The sequence below is a fragment of the Hylobates moloch genome, unplaced genomic scaffold (assembly GCF_009828535.3).
Source record: "Hylobates moloch isolate HMO894 unplaced genomic scaffold, HMol_V3 SCAFFOLD_7, whole genome shotgun sequence".
Classification (NCBI taxonomy): domain Eukaryota; kingdom Metazoa; phylum Chordata; class Mammalia; order Primates; family Hylobatidae; genus Hylobates; species Hylobates moloch.
The window spans coordinates 18,914,378-18,935,461 of record NW_026652282.1 but is presented as its reverse complement, the minus strand read 5'-3'; the positions used below and the strand labels follow the sequence as shown (position 1 = coordinate 18,935,461).

The 21,084-nt window shown below is 39.2% G+C and overlaps 1 protein-coding gene across 1 annotated transcript in view; it reads right to left on the bottom strand.

Annotated features, from left to right (window-relative positions):
- PHEX (phosphate regulating endopeptidase X-linked) overlaps positions 1-21,084 on the bottom strand; it is a 213,056-nt gene that overhangs the window by 150,921 nt on the left and 41,051 nt on the right. The window contains exons 3-5 of the mRNA XM_032757990.2: positions 16,359-16,445; positions 15,124-15,350; positions 2,343-2,411 (exon numbers count right to left, since the gene is read on the bottom strand). Of these exons, the coding sequence (XP_032613881.1) occupies positions 2,343-2,411; positions 15,124-15,350; positions 16,359-16,445 (383 nt within the window). The remainder of the gene's footprint in view (positions 1-2,342; positions 2,412-15,123; positions 15,351-16,358; positions 16,446-21,084) is intronic.

Genomic DNA, 21,084 nt, shown 5'->3' with positions numbered 1-21,084 from the left:
GGGAAGGGGAAGGGGAAGGGGAAGGGGAAGGGGAAGGGAAGGGAAGGGAAGGGAAGGGAAGGGAGGAAGGAAGGAAGGAAGGAAGGAAGGAAGGAAGGAGAAAAGAGTCTTAAATAGAAATAATATTTTGCTATTCCTAGTTCAATTCAAAACATATTTATTGTCCGGGTGTGGTGGCTCACACTTGTAATTCCATTCCCACATTTTGGGAGGCTGAGGTGGGCAGATCACTTGAGGCCAAGAGTTTGGGACCAGCCTGGCCAACATGGTGAAACCCTGTCTCTACTAAAAATACAAAAATTAGCCCGGCATGGTGGTGCATGCCCATAATCCCAGCTACTCGGGAGGCTGAGGTGGGAGAATCACTTGAATCCAGGAGGCAGAGGTTACAATGAGTCGAGATCATGCCACCGCACTTCAGCAGGGGCAACACAGCGAGACTCTATCTAAAAAGAAAACCCAAAACACGTATTTATTGAGTACCTACTCAAACGTACAAGGTGACTTGGTAGGCCCTCTGTGCATATGTTAGGAGAGGGTGGTACAGAAAAAAAAATAATAATGCGGTGTCTGGTTCCCAAACAGTGAGGGAGATAAACATGTAATTATTAACTGTAACATTAAAGACATCAAAATAACTTCCTTAATAAAGCTGCTACATGCTTGGAAACTGAAGATCTGGAGAGAAAATCTAGCCTGGAGAAATTGGGGACATAGCATTTGAGGGAGACTGGTTCTGATGCAGTGAAGAGTCCTGTGAGGTGGGTGATATGGTTTGCCTTTGTCCCCACCCAAATCTCACCTTGAATTGTAATAATCCCCACATGTCAAGGGTAGGGCCAGGTGGATATAATTGAATCATGGGGGTGGTTTCCCCCACATATTCTCACGGTAGTAAGTCTCATGAGATCTGATGGCTTTATAAATGGGAGTTCCCCTGCACAAGCTCTCTTGCCTGACACCATGTAAGATGTGACTTTGCTCCTCATTCACCTTCTGCCACGATTGTGAAGCCTCCCCAGCCACGTGGAACTGTGAGTCCATTAAACCTCTTTCCTTTATAAATCACCAAGTCTCAGGTATGTCTTTATTAGGAGAGAGAGAATGGACTAATACAGTGGGCAAGCTGCTTTTGTTGGGGGAAGAACAAATCCAGATGAGATAGGAAAGATGACTTGGGATAAAGTCATGAGGCAGCCTTGAAAGCCCTCTAAAGAATTTAGATCCTGTCTTGGGAGCAAAGGCATGCTAGGAGCAGTGCTTTGAGAACAGAACTTGTCAACTGGTGCTAAGGAGACAATGTGATGAAGGAGAAGCAGTAACAGTTAAAAGGCTACTTGCTGTAGTCAAGGCAAGAGTTAACAAGAATCTGACCTATAGCAGTCAGGATAGAAAAGAGGGACCAAGTGGACAGAAGAGATATTTTTAAGGTGGAATCACTAGGGCTTGACTGATAGGTTATAGGGGGAGATGATTTTGAGCCTGGTTGCTGAGACTCCATCAATACCAGGGGTACACCCTCCCCTGACATTGGCAAATGTTCATTCTGTCCACTTTTGGGAAGGAAAACTTGCCAACCCTCTTTGATGAGTGTCCTCAGCAAGAAAGCTGCCCAGCATCTTAGTTAGCTTCCCTCCAGAGCCTTCTATGTATAGAAGTTAGTATCAGCATAGACCCAGGGGACCTAGGTCTGAGGCTCCTTTGGAAATTCAATAAAGTTTCCAAAATAAATTGAAAGTGTCAGTAATGAACCAGCTCTTTCCAATATCCAGGAGACTGCTAGATTTCTAAGCCAATCCAAGAAGTCTAACTTGATTGATCCTTTCTGATTCTTATTAAACCTCCATTAACCTGGAACACCTGTTAAAAATATAGATTCTCAGACCCTACCTCAAGTCTAAGTCAGACTCTCCAGGGCTGTGACCCAAGAAGCAACATTTAATGAAAGCCTCCCAAGTGATTCTAAAGCATTACAATTTGGGAACCATTTGTCTCCTGGGTATCCCTTCGGACGCTTTATTTCTGCAACTGATAGTGAGCTCTCTGCACTTCTGAGGAATGAATGACTGCAAGCTCATTTCTTTGTTACTTGATTTGGGAGTGCTGTCTCCCAAGCCAGATAAGGGCATTGAGTACTGAGACTTGTACAGCCTTGATGAGCAGACTTCTAGAAAGACAGGGAGTGGAATTTATCTGCCTAAATAAAAGTCTTCCTGCATTGGGAATATGGTCATTGAATAGCCACACTGCTCATTTCCAGTAAAGAAGCAGTGGCCTTAGAACAACTAATGGGCCGGACAGCAGCCTGGTAAGGCACATAGTTGAATATGAGTAAAACTTACAGACTTGGCTTCTGTACTGTTATCAAGGTAGTCTTCCCTCACGGCTAGGGAGAGTGTTGCTTGGTCCAGCTGTAAAAAAAAAAAAAAAAAAAAAAAAAAAAAAAAAAAACATTCTGCTAGCACTGTAAATTCTTACGTACCACGTTAACAAGAGTGATGAAATCGTCTGCATCCCAGCGATATTTTGAGCTCATGTCACCATTACAAAAAGAATTCAGTACACTCAGAATTACATGCAAATAGGCACTTTGGCAATGTCGGATATAATAAACTATCAGAGACCTGCCCCTGCTTTTCTAATTTACGTTTTCTAAGCCTTTTGAGGTCCTATCAACACTGAATAACAACAAGGCTATTTCAGTTGGAATAGATCTTAGAGATTATTAGCTATTCCCCCTTATTCAATGGGAGGAGAAACAAAAGCCAGATAATCGATGTGACTTTCCCAAGGTAACATGATTGGGCAGAGCTCGGACTAAAATCATTGTCTCCTATCACCAGATCCAGTATTTTTCTCATTGCAGTATTTTGCAAAATGCCAATCTGTATAGAGTTGATTAATCAGACTTTTCCAACTCCTTATCTCTAAAATAACATATGGCATTGATTTTTTTTTTATTTGAATGGAATCAAATAATTTTGTTTTGAGAAACCTTTGCAAATGTTAGAACCCTCTCTGGAAGGTTTAGGATAAGTGATAAAAACACAAATAATAACCAGACAACTAAGTAAGTAGAATTATGGTGATAGAAAAGTATAGTATAAATTCTTGAATTAAAACTTTCAGCACCTTAGGCTGGTGTGGTGGCTCACACCTGTAATCCCAGCACTTTGGGAGGCCAAGGCAGGTGGGTCACTTGAGGTCAGCAGTTTGAGACCAGGCTGGCCAACGTGGTGAAACCCCGTCTCTACTAAGAATATAAAAAGTAGCCAGGTATGGTAGCATGTGGCTGTAATCCCAGCTACTCGGGAGGCTGAGGCAGGAGAATCGCTTGAACCTGGGAGATGGAGGCCGCAGTGAGCAGAGATCATGCCACTACACTCCAGTCTGGGCAACAGAGCAAAACTCTGTCTCAGGAAAAAAAACAAAAAAACAAAAAAACCCCACAACTTTCAGCACAGGTAAACAAAAGAAAGAAGACAGTCTTTTCAAAGAGCGTGTTAGAAAAACTGGACATCCAGGCCTTGTGTGGTGGCTCATGCCTGTAATCCCAGCACTTTGGGAGGCCAAGGCAGGCAGATCACTTGAGGTCAGGAATTCAAGGCCAGCCTGGCCAACATGGTGAAACCCAGTCTCTACTAAAAATACAAAAATGAGCCAGGCGTGGTGGCACGCACCTGTAATTCTAGCTACTTGGGAAGCTGAGGCAGGAGAATCACTTGAACCCAGGAGGCGGAGGTTGCAGCAAGCTGGGATGGTGCCACTGCACTCCAGCCTGGGTGACAGAGTGTGACTCCGTCTCAAAGAAAAGAAAAACTGGGCATTTATAAGCAAAAAGAAAATAAACCTTTACCCGTACCTCACACCTTAGTCAAAAATTAACTGAAAATGAATCATAGCCCTAAATGTAAAACCTAAAACTATAAAACTTCTGGAAAAAATATTGGGAAAAATTTTTGTTACTAGGGGTTAGACAAAGAGTTTTTAGACATGACAATAAAATCACAATCCTTAAAAGAAAAAATAAATTAGACTTTATCGACATTGAACAAATTTGCTCTTTCCCCACAGAATGGGGAAAATATCTGAAAATCACATATATGACAAAGGACGTGTATCTAGAATACATAAAGATTCCTCAAAACCCAACCATAAGAAAAGAAACAATTTAAAATTGAGCAAAGGATTCTAACAGACACTTCATCAAAGAACATGTGAAGATAGAAAATAAGCACACGAAAATATGCCCAACATCATTAGTCATTAGGAAAATGTAAATTAGATCTACAATAAAACACTACTATAGCTCTGTTAAAATGGAAAAAAAAAAAAACCTGACAACTGTCGGTGGGGATGTGGAAAAGTTGGATCACTCATGTATTACTGGTAAGAATGCAAAATGGCACAGCCACTTTGGAAGGAAACCAATTTTACAGTTTCTTATAAAGTTCAACATATATTTACATAAGAGCCAGCAATCCTACTTCTAGGTATTTACCCGGGAAAAAAATTTAAAGTCACACAAAAACCTGTATGTAATTTTATTCATAATCACCCCAAACTGGAAACAACTCAAATGTCCTCCAATCCATGAAAGCATAAACTGTGGTATACAATGGAATACTACTCAACAATAAAAGAGAATGAACTGATACAACATGGGTGAATTTTACTTACATCCTGAAAAAGCCAAACTTTACAGGAACAGGGAACAAAGTGATGGCTAACAGGGTTTGGGCATGAGGAGAGGGCTTGACTTAGCAAAGGGATAACATGAGGTATTTGGGGGTGGATGATGGGACTATTCTATTTCTTGATTACAGTGGTGGTTACATGACTCTATGCATTTGTCAAAACTTAGACATGTACATCACAAAAAATGAATTTATGTAAATTTTAAGATACTTTAAAAAAATTTCCAGTACCTTCTCTAAATCTATGGTTTGTTCTTTCTTGAATATCAGCAACTGACTAAAGATAAATAAAATGAATCTCAAGAAGAGTAGATTTTTCCAAATTAAATCTCTAATTCACACATTAAACATTAAGCCAAAATAATAAGAAACAAAATTTAAATAACAAATTAAAAATTAGTAATATCTGAATAAAAACTGAATCCTACATGCCCATACCATTAGTTTATATGACTTTAAACTGTTTTGATCCATCTCCTTCAGCTTCTTTTTCATCTTACTATAATCTTAAATATTTTATTCCTAAATACATAAATTTGTGTAAGATTACAGTTTTCCATGAAACTGCCCTTAATACACAACAAATTTTACAAAGGCCACGTTAAGAATTAGTGATATTATGAAAAATTCCAGGAAAAACATAACTCTTGTTTCAGGGGGAAAAAGGCACTTTCAAAACATCCATCTTGTCTGTGTATACTGCTAAAATGCTCAAATTATTTTGTTCAACCCTCTCTAATTGGCCTGAAACGACAAAGTCACAAGCCTTCCTGGCTTCGTCCTACTGCAATTCCCAATCTGCCACCATTTCTTCCAAAAATTAAGCAAGCCACGATCATGAAACACAACATTATGATTAAGACACTTTGGCTTTCAATTAAATTTGGACCACTTGAAGAATCTTTTGAGCTTGAGTCTCATAGGAAAGGAAACTGTGTAGATATTATCAAGAAAGCCAAAGTTTCCCTCTCATGAAATAAAGTTAAATCCACTTATTGTAAAAGTTTAGATAATTCAAGTGAGGTTACTAGACCTTTTATAAACTTTCAGATTGTTATGGTTTCTAGGGAACATTTTAAACACACCAACCAACAAATTGAATAAGGTCAGTCAAATAAATCTCATCAGAAACATACAAACTCTTGAGGCAAAAGACTTTCTCATGAAGCCATCAGGACACTGTGTTATTTGAGATTTTTTAAATCCTTGCATTTACAACTGATCTAAATACTGTAAGCAGAAAATAAAATATGTTTTTTAGGAAATCCAACACATTTAACTGAAAATATAAATGTTTTCTCCAATTACAACTGGCATTCCAATGATAATAAACCTCAAGTTAGAAGACAAAGTAGTAATACAAGAAGAAAGAGCTTACAAATTATGAGGCAGGAAATGGAGTCTGGACTTCAGGTTTCAATATGGTGGTGGAGACAGAAGCTGGCTTCCCTCCCCACCCCAACATATACACAGGAAACTAAAAACAAATATACAGCACTAAGATTCTCACCAGCAATATCCCAGAACTCAAATATACGGATGAATCAGTTGCTGAGGCCACAGAGAAGTGAAAAAACTCCAAGCAGACAAAGGAGAATAAAATTTCTCTGTCTATGATGCCCTTCCAACCAATCTGTCCAGCAACAAGCCTGCAGCAATTTTCCCTGACTCATAGTTCCTACACTGGAAAAAGTGAGATCAAGGTGGACAACCAGCTTCCTGACCATCTTGGGTTCTTTGACAGAAGACCTGCCCATACTTTAACCCACAGAAGGCATCATGAGTGCCTGAAGGGAGATATATTCCTGAAGACAGCAAGAGACAAAGAGGGGAGGTGGGACTACCACACCCAGCCCTGGCAACTCTGCTCTGTAACTCGGCCAAAGGAGACACCAAATCAGAGTGGCTGTTCAGCAGCATTATGCCATAGGAGGTTCATTCCACAGGTCACCTGTACACTAACCGCCAGCCAGCTTTTCCACACTGCCAGGATATCCTCTTTAGGACCTCCCCTATATCTGGACTGGGAGTGCTCTGATCTTGGGCTAGAGTCAAAGCAAACGTAGGCTTAAGGTGCCATTTAGTGCCAGAAAAAAAGGCAAGGACCTAGTGGAGATATAGCAATATACTGCCTATCTCAATTATAAATACCTATGCACCCAACACTGGAGCACCTAAGTATATAAAGCAAATATTAATAGACCTAAAGGGAGAGGGAGACTGCAATACAGTAATGATAGGGAACTTCAACACTCCACTCTCACTAATGGACAGATCATCTAGACAATCAACAAAGAAACATCAGCGTTAAACTAGACACCAAGCCAAATAGGCCTAACTGACATTTACAGAACATTTCACCCAATTGCTGCAGAATACGTATTCTTTTTATCACCATGTGGAACATTCTCCAGAATAGATCATATTTTAAGCCACAAGATAAGTCTCCACAAATTCAAAGAAGCAGAAATCATATCAGTTATCTTTTCTGACCACAATGGAACTAAAAATCAATAATAAGAGGAAACTTGGAAAATACACAAACACATGGAATCTTTTTTTTTTTTTTTGAGATGGAGTCTTGCTTTGTTGCCCAGGCTGGAGTGCAGTGGCATGATCTCGGCTTACTGCAACCTCCACCTCCCAGGTTCAAGCAATTCTCCCACCTCAGCCTCCCGAGTAGCTGGGATTACAGGTACCCAACACCATGCCTGGCTAATTTTTGTATTTTTAGTAGAGACAGAGTTTCACCACGTTGGTCAGGCTGGTCTCAAACCCCTGACCTCAGGTGATCCACCCGCCTTGACCTCCCAAAGTGCTAGGATTACAGGCATGAGCCACCGTGCCTGGCCAAGCATGTGGAAATTAAACAATATGCTCCTGAATGACCAATGGGTCAATGAAAAAAATAAAAATGAAATTTAAAAATTTCTTTAAACAAATGAAAATGAAATTACAACATATTAAAATCTATGAAATACAGCCAAAGGAGTACTGAAAAGGAATTTTATAGCAATAAAAGCCTACATCAAAAAGGTTGAAAGACTTCAAATAATGATTCATAAACAATCTAACGATACAACTCAAGGAACTAGAAAAATAAGAATAAACCAAACCCCAAATTAGTAGACAGAAAGAGATAATAAAGATTAGAACAGAAATAAATGAAATGTAGACTATGAAAACACACAAAAAAATTAATGAAAAATGTTGGCTTTTTTTCGAAAATCAACAAATCTTTAGCTAGACTAAGAATAAAAAAGACACAAATAAATAAAATCAGAAATGAAAAAGAAGACATAACAACTGAGACCACAGAAATACAAAGAATTATAAAGACTATTATGAACAACTATATGCCAACAAAGTGGAACATCTAGAAGAAATGAATAAGTTCCTGGACATATGCAACCTGCCAACATTGAACCATGAAGAAGTAGAAAACCTCAACAAACTAATACCTAGTAACAAAATTGAAGCCATAATAAAAATCTCCCATCAAAGAAAAGCCCAGGACTTGATGTCTTCACTACCAAATTCTATAAAACATTTAAAGAAGTAATACAAATTATATTCAAACTCTTCAAAAAAAAAAAAAAACTGAAGAGAAGGGAATACTTCCAAACTCATTCTATGAGTCCAGCATTACCCCGATACCAAAACTGCACAAGGACACAAGGAGAAAAGAAAACTACCAGCCAATATGACTTAGGAACATAGATGCAAAAATTATCAACAAAATACTAGCTAACCTAATTCAACAATACATGAAAAAGATCATTCACTATGATTGAGTGGGATTAATCCAGGGATGCAAGGATGGTTCAACATACACAAATCAATAGACATGATATGCTGGGTGCAGTGGCATGCACCTGTAGTACCAGCTACTCAGGAGGCTGAGGCTAGATGATCACTTGAACCCCAGTCCAGCCTGGGCAGCATAGTGAGATCCCATCTCAAAAAAATAAATTAAATGGAAAATCCAAATTCAAGTAAATAAATATAAACACATCACATTAACAGAACCAAGAACAAAAATCACATAATCATTCTAATACATTCTGTAAAAGCAGTCAATAAAATTCTACATCCCTTTATGACAAAAACGCTCAACAAACTGGGTACAGAAGGAACACACCTCAAAAAGTAAAAGCCATATCTGACAAACACATAACCAACATCATACCGAATGGTGGAAAATTAAAAGCCTTTCTTTTAAGATGTAGAACAAGACAAGGATGCCTGTTTTGTCCACTTTTATTCAACACAATACTAGAAGTCCTGGCCAGAGCAATTAGGCAAGAGAAATAAATAAAGGGCATCTAAACTGGACAGGAAGAAGTCAAATTAGCCTTGTACACAGGTAACATGATCTTATATTTGGATAAACCTAAAGGCTCTACCAAAAAACTATTAGAACTGATCAACAAATGTAGTAAAGTTGGAGTATACAAAATCAACAGCATTTATATACACCAAAAGCAAATAATCTGAAAAAGAAATCAATAAACAATATCATTTACAATATAAAACACCTAGGAATCAATTTAACCCATGAAATAAAAGATTCATGTAAAGAAAACTATAAAATGTTGATGAAAGAAGTTGAAAAGGACACAAAAAAATGGAAGGATATTCCATGCTTATGAATTAGTAGAATATTGTTAAAATGACAATACCACTGAAAGCAATTTACAGATTCAACACAACCTCTATCAAAATAAAACCATTGACATTCCTCACAAAATAGAAAAAACAAATCCTAAATTTTATATGGAACCACGAAGGACCCCAAATAGCCAAAGCGATCCTCGGCAAAAGTAACGAAGCTGGAGAATCACATTACCTGACTTCAAAATATAGTACAGGGCCTATGTCTGGAACGGTATTTCCTAGGTTTTCTTCAAGGGTTTTCACAATTTTAGGTTTTACATTTACATCTTTAATCCATCTTGAGTTGATTTTTGTATATGATAAAAGGGAGGGGTCCAGTTTCAATCTTCTGCATATGGCTAGCCAGTTATCCCGGCACCATAGTCCTTTACCCATTGCTTGTTTTTGTAGACTTTATCAAAGATCAGATGGTTGTTGGTGTGCAGCTTTATTTCTGGGCTGTTTCCATTGATCTATGTATCTGTAGTTGTACCAGCCACACTGTTTTGGTTACTACAGCCTTATACTATAGTTTGAAATCGGGTAATGTGATGCCTCCAGCTTTGTTCTTTTTGCTTAGGATTGCTTTGGCTATTAGGGGTCTGTTTTGATTCCATATGAATTTTAGAATAGCCTTTTTCTAATTCTGTGAACAATGTCATTGGTAGTTTGATAGAAATAGCATTGAATCTGTAAATTGCTTTGGGCAAGATTCCATGACGAAGATGCCAAAAACAATTGCAACAAAAACAAAAAATGACAAATGGGACTTAATTAAACCAAAGAGCTTCTGCATAGCAAAAGAAGCTATCAACAGAATAAACAGACAACCCACAGAATGGCAGAAAGTATTTGGAAACTGTGCATCCGACAAAGGTCTAATATCCAGAATTTACAAGGAACATAAACAAATTTATAAGCAAAAACCAAACAACCCCATTAAAAAGTAGACAAAGGACATGAACAGACACTTTTCAAAAGAAGACATACATGTGACCAACAAGCATATGAAAAAAAGCTCACCATCACTAATCGGTAGAGAAATGTGAATCAAAGCCACAATGAGATACCATCTCACATCAGTCAGAATGGTTATTATTAAAAAGTCAATAAATAATAGGTGTTGGCATGGATGTAGGGAGAAAGGAATGCTTACACACTGCTGGTGGGAATGTAAATTAGCCCAGCCACTGTGGAAAGCAGTTTGGCGATTTCTGAAAAAAACTTAAAACAGAACTACCATTTGACCCAGCAATCCCATTATTGGATATATCCCAGTTACCATGATTTGATTATATGAATGTATCAGATTATCACATGTACCATGAAAATGTGTAGTTACGTATCAATAAAAAATAACAATAATAAAATAAAATTCTATGTTCTGTCAGTTCCTGAGAAAAAAAGGAAAAGGAAAGAGAATGAAACTTTTCAAATTTTCTTGGAGTTTCTCCTTGCCATTTTTTACGAGTTTTGCTGAGAGCCAGAAAAATGCAGGCTGTTGAGAGATGATGACTTCAGTTGTTGTCTTCATTAACTAGTAATACATACTGGGACAATCTTGGCCTTCCAAAATACTCTTTCAGGATCACATATACTCATGTCTTTTATTGTCCCTTAAATCCTCCTACTATCTCCTGACTTAGAATAAATCCAAACATGTGTAGCAAGATAATGTTTTTGGTCACTAACTTCTGTTGTTTTCTTTATTTTTGGAATTCCTTTATCTCATTTAAGCCTATAGCAAACCCTTTGTCATTTCGCCACAGGGGAGCTTTGCAGAAGTACGCTGTGTAGATTGGAGTGATCCCTGCTGGCCAAACTGCATGTCTTTGGCATGGGGATATATCTACCCCTTAGAAAGGGTGCCTCTCTCTTCACCCAAAGGCACCATCTGCTCACCCAAAAGGAAGCCCACAGAGCTGTGCCTGCTCAAAAGGCCCTTCTCTTATTCCTGTGGGTTTGTGGGATTAGAAAAGCTAAGCACAACGAGGAAAATTGAATTTGATGGAAAAGGAAGCCTAAGGACATTGAGGGAAGAGAGTTTCAGGTAAGAGGGATTTCTCCCAGAGCAGAAAGAGGATCTTTCAAGCAGCAAAAGAAGTCAAGAATTCTCATGAGCAGAGGAACTGATCACCCCGAAACATGGCAGGATCTGAGAAGGAATGGGAGTCGCAGGACCTCAGCATCAGAGGGGCACACTCGAAGGGGCTACATGGTTCCATAGTGGGTTTCTTCTCAGAAACCAGATAACTGGTTATTGGAGTTTCCCAATACCCTAGGAAAAGACTGAGAAATGGGGCCACCAAGAGGGGAGGTAAATGCCTAGACTAAGGTTCAGTTTCCCACCAAAAGGTTGGGTGGGAGCTAAAAGTCAAATATTAGGTCGAGTAAACAAAATGCCTATTCCCTGCACAACTGAGTTTGAGCTCTGAGAGGCATATCGGGTACACATGTCAAAGAAAAACATTCTCCAAATGGTCCTGACCAGTTGCTGGGTCATGCTTGAAGAGTAGGTTCGGAACCTTGTGTCGTGTGCTACTGTGGACCAGTATCTACCGTGAAAACTGTCACAAAAGTCAATTCATTTGAACCTCAATGACGATTAAAAGTAAATTCTAATTCACCCTTCCATACACATGGGAAAAGTGAAATCAGGGAAGTGAAATAATTTGCACAAGGATATTCAGTGAGTAAATCACAAAGCTAAACTGCAAACCTCAGTCTTCTAAATACCAAAGCCTATTCTTTTTTTTTTTTTTTTTAACTATACCAGTAGTTTTCAAACTATGTTCCACAAAACCTGTAAGGGGGGGGGGCTCCAAATGTTCATCCAATTAGATTTAGTCTTTTATAGTTTTAACTATTTTTAAATGAATAAAAAAGCAACACTTGCAAATTCTACAACTTTGGCAGCCACCAGTACGCTAATTTTTGTTATCAGGTTCATTGGGTTTCATGCAGCTCTCAGAATAAAGCTTCTCCTACCACCTCCAGATACATGCTCGAACTCTTGTCAATGTGTCATCAGGAAGACTATAATTATATTATATCTGAGGGAAGGCAATTAGTTCAGATGTGTGAATATTCAGTCATGGAAAATGGTACAAACAGGAACAGAATTTAAGCAAACGTTTGCCGCACTCAAATGCCAAACAATGTTCAAACGCCAGTTTGGAACAAGCTGCCATCTTGACAAAAGGGAGCAATAATAAGTACATGGGTGCCTCCTTACATTTGGAAAGTATTCTATCATTGACATTTTAGTGTTTCTAGGATCAGTTTAATTTAATATTAAGTATACAAGGCAAGCCATTAAAAATTGGTTACCATGTTTCCCTATTCCCCATGTTTTCTGTAAGCTCCTATTAAAACTAGAGGCTCAATTGTGGGGGAACGACAACATCACTGGTGATAGTGTGCACTTCCTACTGATACCAGGAGGCACACAATATCTGGTTGCCCCACTTTTAGCAATGCTATCATTGATATTAGGGTTCAGGTGATACCGGTCTGATCTCTATATCATGAATTTCCCAATCAACCATTTACCTAATGCTTTTAGCAGCCATTGATGATAATTGCCTAGATCCATCCTTTCCTTAGGGATTTTTTTTTTTTAAAATAGATAGCTTCCTATTATTTCTTCAGCATTTTAAAGCTGTGATTCTCCTATAAACAACAACTTTTGTCAGCTATTAGATTACCCTGAAAACAGTCAAATTCAGAATGTAAGACAGTTTACAGGACAAATACTCCAGTTTCTTCAACAAAGAAGGGGGGATCCCTTGTGGAGTAAAACAGACATATCAACTAAGTTCACCTGTGATTCTTATTTGGAGATTGAATCAAAGACCAACTGTTTTTTTTTTTTTAAGGACATGTTTAAGACAATCAGAAAAATTGAAAATTAACTAGTTATTAGATGTTAATTAGGGAATTATGATCATCTTTTTGGTTGTGATAATAGTCCTTTCCACTAGCTAAGCACTGAAGTATTTACCGTGCAATGATATATTTTTAATTTGCTATAAAATGTTCTAGCCACCTCCCAAAAAAGGAGGGGTCTAAATTAAAACATAACCACAGAAAGCAACATAACAGCAGAAGGTTGAGAGTTGTTGAAGCTGGGTTGATGGATACATGGGAGTTTATTATTCTATTCTTTAATTTTGTACCACATTTTAATAATAAAAAGTTTAAAGAAATAAATTCAATTGAGTAGATCCAGAAATAGGTGAGAAAGATAACAAAATGGCTACCATTTGCAATTATTCATCTGTGTGTGAATCAAGATCTTCTATCACTCAACAGAATGTATAAACTTAAACTTAGGTTTGGAAAACAGCCTTCAGCTTACTTCAAAACACCACTTAAGGTGTTTGAAAGAACATCATAATAGTTCTGGAATTGATAATGACAGTCTTAAAACCTAGTTTCAAAAAATGAGTGATATATCAACACAGTACAGAGATCAGTTGAGTCATTATCATCATTGTGTCTTACACAGCACATCTTATCCTGATAGCATTAGAAGATGGCTCATTTCATCACCAAACATAGAAACACAGTTGTCTCTGAAACTCAGAATTTCCTCCTGAGTAGAGAGGAGTCCTTTCAATGACCAAAGATTTTTACTGAGAATTCCATTGTCTAACCTAGAGGAGAGAAAACTACAGTCACTGGGCCAGCCCGCCATACAGCCATACCTTTGCTGTCTACAGTTGCTTTCCCAGACACAATGGCAGAATTAAGTAGTTGCAACAGAGACCAGACGGCCTGCAAACCCTAAAATATGTATTATCTGGCCCTTTACCCAAAAAATGTGCCAATCTCTGATCAAATGATGACCAGCTTCAATCAAACAATGAACTTTAAGATTTGGATTTTAGAAGGTTAAATTGCATGAGGTGAGAGCAATACATGTCTACAATTTGAGTATCAATATTTCATTAATATTTTCTGATTTGACTAAGGACAGAATTGGGGAGAAAATCAGTCATGCAATAACATTTTCATTATCAGTCAAAGTAACTGTGGAAGCAAAACAAAACAAAACCCAGCAGGATCAAAGCACAAAACTATTTGATGAATGTTATTTGAATTCTTGCATAGCTCTTTCGTTGGTGAGTCTTTAGCTGTTGGTAGTTTTCTGACAGCCTCCTGATTTTACCAATGTGATCTGCCTCAGGGTATGTCCACGTGGCCCATTGCTTTATGGAAGACACGGTTAGTCTTCCAACAGAAAACGCAACCAAGCACTTGGAACAGAACAAGTTTTGCTGTATCTTTGGAAAGGAGGGAGGAGAGATTCAGAGTGAAGTTGATAACTAAAATTTAGGTGTGTGCACAAGAAAATGTTAGTGAAAGAGGAACAAAAAATCATGGCACATGTTTTCTCCTCTATCAAGGGAATGAGGAGGCAAGGACAAGAGCAGGGCTCACGAAATCTCTGCTAACAACAGGAGACCTGCAGTCCCCTTCCCACTGGAATTTCGGAACCTAGGCTTGCTCAGAGCAGGCATATGAGGGCCAGATCACAGATCACTTGAAACTAATTCACTAGTTTTCCAAAAGGCTTACAAAACTTGTGTGGTAATGGTCTACATTCTGCAAAGCCAGGAGAAGGGAATATTCTAGATTCTACTATTCAATAAAAGTGTTTTATGTTATTATTTCACTAAGGCAGCATGAGTCTCTTTCCCCAGGATGGCATCCCAAAAGGCTAATCTAGGACTGAGCAAAGAAGATGAATGGGTCCTCATTATACCTTCAAGATATGTTCATTGGATGCTTTGTCATCAGGGGACACATACAAACGGATGAACACAGAATTGCTGTATTGACCACGAAACGTTGCAAGTGTCTGCAGAAGGCTGAACTTTCTCTCTGACCAAACCCCTTCAGGGCCAATATTGGATTCAAGCACAGGCCAGCGGAAAGGTGAATGCCGTAGGATGTGTAGCAGTGGCTTGGCATCTGCTTTTTCAATTGCTTCTGAAAGGGAGCAGATATGAAGAGAAAGTTAGAATTGCAAACTGGATCAGTACACTCGAATTCAAGTGCATCTTCTCAAGACAAAGTTCCCATAAGGCTCCAACTTAAAATTTCAGCTGTTAGGGAGTAGGTAAAAGAGGTGGGGTGGGATGAGCATAATCACAGAGACAGAACTACCTACGATCCACGCTTCAATGTGACTGTCAACACCTAGTGTTCTTGCCAGGAGAGCTGACCAGGGAAACTGCTGGATATTCACTACAATAAACATGGATTCTCTATATGGAACCCAGCCAATGAATAATACTTGGTGGGAACTAATACTTAGTTACAACCCTAACTAAAGGAGTGCCTCAATAAAGCCAATCACTACCCAGTGAAGAAGAAGTGATGCTTCAGATTCCTGTCTTTTATTGCTCTTTTCTAGCTCACCACATGATACCCCAAATCCTAGACCAGTTGACACACTTCCCACAGGCACTGGCTTCTTCCTGCAGTGGCCTTGACAAGGCAGACCAGGTCAAGTGGCCAGTATCTGTTCTGATTCCAATCAGACCCAAGATATTGAGACAGGGCTAAGGACCCAACAAAGATGCCTGTTAGGCTGACACAGGAACCTGGCATGCCTGGGGATCTGGATTTCTCTAGGCTCCAGTAGGTACACTCCCTCCCAGTCTCTTTCTCAAGCCAGACTTGGCCTGGCTTCTGGATTCTGTACCAGATACAGTGGAGTTTGCCCTGCTGACTTTGTCTAAGTTTCTCAGGGAGTAAATGATACCCAAAGAATCCAACTCATATAAATAAGATTTTCTCCACCAAGCCAGTAACAACATTAACTAAGATGGGACTAGTCAAAATCCAGTCTTTGACAACCATTCCTTTAACACCTTTAAACATTAATAGAATTCTTAGTAGCTCTCTTCTTCCTCAAACAATATATTAAAACATTAATAGAACTCTAAAGGATAGGGATGGTAAATATTTTATTTAGTTTTCTTCATCACTCACTCTCATTCATGCAGGATGAATAAAGGATTTTGGCTTTCTGTATGGCTTCAGTGTCCCGCCTTCTACTGATTGATTTCTCCAACAGTTCTGGGAAGGTTAAGAAAGGATTCATTAGTATCCACCCACATGTGGTGCCAAGTTGGAAGTCATTTGATAATCACAATTCCAACCTCCAGAAAATTAAATATAAAGACAGACAACCCTGGAAAAGACAAATCTATCAAAGATACGCAGACAACAGAACAGATTCCAAGTTGCATGAGGTTCAAATAAAAACAATTTTACATTCTCTTATTCAGGGCACTCTTAACTCAAAAGAAACCAAAAGTTTAATTTCCAACTGAGAATGGGTGTTCTACAGGGGTTAATTTCTTCCGCCACCTACACAAAAGGAAACAGAATTCATTTATTCAAGAATCAAAAATAACTGAATTCTGTCCCTTGTTCCTGGACCAAGTAATATTCTCAACGGAGCCAATTTCATCAGGGTTGTGTTTCTTAAGATTTCTCCACAGCCCAGCCTCTCAGGGAGGTCACCCGGAAGAAATTTCCCATTAGAAGTTTTATCCATCGTTGAATAAACATGTTGTGGACATGGAAGAAGTTCTTTAGACAGGAAATGGAGAGACGAGATTGGAAAACCTACCCGAATTGCCTGAAAACTTGCCCGTTTACACATGCAAAGTCCTAGACATCTAAAAGAGTCCGTGTGTATACAATGGTTGCCAGCACAGACATAGGCCCACCTGGAAAATAATTTTCTATTTATAAAATCACTAATAATAATGTTTGAAGGTAGAAAATGATAGTTGTCACTATTTCATTAAATAAGGAAAGAGGAAAGCCAGGACTCAATGAAAACAACCCTCTCCCGAAAAAGAGAACCTTGAACGTACTTGAGAGTATCAATCTACCAACATGAAGCCAAGATGAAAAATCCCTATGGTGACCACAACACCAGGGCACTGCCTTCACCAAACTATGTCAAACTGCCTTGTCAAGGCATTTGGGGAAACAGCCTAGCAGCCATCATAATCACAGTACAACAGATGTTCCTATAATACTCTGAATAGCTTCAAGACAAAATGTACGGCACTAATTAAGTTAATAAATAATTGTATATCTCCTGAAGAGGAATCTTACTTCTAAACTAGAAGTTCTACAGTTCAAAAAAAAAAAATGCAACCCAGAGCTCCTGTCTAGTTTTTTTAAAAATAAACACCTGTACCTAAAACGAGTCCATATAACTAGATAGATTCTAGTGAAATAAATTAAATTGGGTTGGATGTGAGTATTTTCAATTATTTCAGCTTGTTCGGTGTTTTCTTTCTTGTGTATCATCATCATAATAAAATCAAGATAACTAGCCCCAAGGATTTTTTTTTTTTTTGAGACAGAGTATCACTCTGTCACCTAGGCTGGAGTGCAGTGACATGATCTCAGCTCACTGCACCTCTGCCTCCCGTGTTCAAGCAATTCTCCTGTCTCAGCCTCCCGAGTAGCTGGGATTACAGGTGCACACCACCACACTCGGCTAATTTTTTGTATTTTTAGTAGAGATGGAACTTCACATGTCGGCCAGGCTGGTCTCAAACGCCTGACCTCAGGTGATCCACCTGCCTTGGCCTCCCAAAGTGCTGGGATTACAGGCGTGAGCCACCGCGCCAGGTCCCCAAGGATTTTTTAAAGGAGATTTTTTCTTAATAAACAGAAAGATCTAAAGCCATATCCACATATATTTCCATTCAAATCAGCTCCTGTACCCTTCCACTATATTGCTTACACAGTCATTAGACTATTTGGGAAACATACTTAGAAGTAAATAATCCAAATTTCATTTAGGGTTGTGATGATATACTGATGCTATAAACACTCCACGGGCTAAAAAACATGAATGCCCTAAGGGCCAAACAAGCCACAGGAGCAAAAAGAACTAAAAGCATTAAATATTTACCTGTGTCTGCTTCCAAGCCATGCTATCTATCACAAGGAGGGAAAAAGAGGACCAGCATATGCTAAATAGGGCAATCTCAAAACACTAACCATGCACGAATATCAATAATTTGTATATGTCAAAATTCTGGTTTCTGTATAAGAATTTGGCTTTTAAAACAGATTTGGCTATCACAAGTTCCTTGCCATACCCTTTCCTTCTCTTCTTTCCTTCTCTCCGAGCCCAAGCAGACAGGAGAACATTAATATGCAGACAGTGACATGGCAATCAGTTGACAGCATCCATTTTATGTATCTCTGCATGTGAATTAGCAGTAAGAAGAATAAAATGTAGCCTGGAGAGTTATTAATGAGTAGAAAACAAAGCCTGCCTACCACAGGTAATTACTCAGGTTATTAAAATGTCCCCAAAGCATTGAGAAAGGCTCATGGGTCACCCATACAGGGGCATTTCAATCATAGCCTGTGTTGTTTCTTGGAGGATTTCTCAGTCCCCACCCCCACCCCACCCAGGTATTTCTTAGCACCTTACAACTGCAAAGGACAACTGCAGTTCATAAAACTGCAGGCCAGGCGCGGTGGCTCACGCCTGTAATCTCAGCACTTTGGGAGGCCGAGGCGGGCAGATCACAAGGTCAGGAGTTTGAGACCAGCCTGGCCAACATGGTGAAACCCCACCTCTACTAATAATACAAAAATTAGCCGGGTATGGTGGTGCATACCTGTAGTCCCAGCTACTCGGGAGGCTGAGGCAGGAGAATCGCTTACAGTGAGCCAAGTTAGCCATGCTCCAGCCTGGGAACAGAATGAGATGTTTTCAAAAATAGCACAGCAAACCTCAGACTTTAAAATTGGTTTGAGAAGTTCTTCTGATCATCACATTTGAACACTAAGTATATATTAAGTATTTTTCTTCTCACTATATTCCATCAAATAATTTTTTTTTAAGGCAACGTAATAGACATGTGGGAAGGGGGTGCTTTGGAATCACACAGACATGGGTTCCAGTTGCAGCTTGCTGCAACTTGCTAGCTGGAATTCGAGCGAGTTATTTAATCCCTCTAAGTCCCAGTTTCTTTATCTGTAAAGTCAAATAATAACAGTACATGCTTCCCAGGATTGTGCTGAGGATTTAAAATTTTTAATGCACAGAAAGCCCCCATCTCGGTGCCTGGGCACATGATAACGGGGATCAGTAAGTGGTGACTTAAACAGGATTACAGACAGAATTCGCCCTATACAAATCTGTCAAGTAATCAAGCTTGTTTCTAGTGCTTCCTCCATAACTGTGTTTGTTCTCCCGCTTGCTTCTCAGGATATTGGTGGCCAAAGGACTTATGCTAACCTAAGACACTGCCAGGCTGTGTGTAGGACTATTTCACAAACTGGACCTGCTCTAGCCACCCTGCAAAGCCCCATGCTCTCAACATTTCCTCTGCTTCTATAGTAGAGGCAATTCTAAATGGGGAGACATATTTTGCAATCAGTGTTAACCTCCAAAAATATTTTGCTCGCATTCTTCATCCTGGACAACAAAGCATTTTCTTTTTTTATGTAAACTTTTCCAGTGAAAGTACAGAAAAGTACACAAATAATACAACATACAGAAAAGTACACAGATCATAATGTAGAATGTTCACAAAGTTAACACACTCAAGTCATCAGCATTATTACTGGAACTCCAGAAGCCCCTTGTGCTCCCTTCCAATCACTACCCCCAACCAAGAAAATTAACATCCTCTACGGTAAAATACTTATTCAAGTCTGTATCACATATTTATAGACTAATCTACCTTTTTGTTATTGATTTGTAGAAGTGCTTTCTATATTCTACATACAAGTCCTTTTTGAATATATTATAAAATATCCCATTACATAGATTTCATTTTTAATGGTATCTTGTAATAAACTGAAATTATTTTAGTTCAACTTCTCCATTTTTCTCCTCCATGGTTACCATATTTAGTGTCCTGTTCAAGAAATCTCTGCCTATCCTAAACTCATGAAGACAGTCTACATTTTATTTTCTTTTTTTTTTTTTTTTGAGATGGAGTCTTGCTCTATCGCCCAGGCTGGAGTGTAGTGGCTCGATCTCAGCTCACTGCAATCTCCACCTCCCAGGTTCACGCGATTCTCCTACCTCAGCCTCTCAAGTAGCTGGGATTACAGACACATGCCACCATGCCCAGCTATTTTTTGTTTTTTGTTTTTGTGTGTTTGTTTGTTTTGAGACGGAGTCTTGCTCTGTCGCCAGGCTGGAGTGCAGTGGCAGGATCTCGGCTCACTGCAACCTCCACCTCCCAGATTCAAGCGATTCTCCTGCCTCAGCCTCACAAGTAGCTGAGACTACAGGCACGTGCCACCATGCCCAGCTAACTTTTTGTATTATTAGTAGAGGTGGGGTTTCACCATGTTAGCCAGGCTGGTCTCAAACTCCTGACTTCAGGTGATCCACCCGCCTCAGCCTCCCAAAGTGCTGGGATTACAGGAATGAGCCACCATGCCCAGCCTGTATTTTTAGTAGAGACGGGGTTTCACCATGTTGGTTAGGCTGGTCTCGAACTCCTGACCTCAGGTGGTCTACCCGCCTTGGCCTCCCAAAGTGCTGAGATTACAGACATGAGCCACCGCACCTGGTGACAGTTTACATTTTCTTCTAAAATCTTTATTGTTTCACATTTAGATCTACAGTCCATCTAAAATTTTTGACCATGGTGTGGACAACCATGCCTTTGTAACCCAAGCCTAGCCTCAAAGGGGATGAAACATGTGA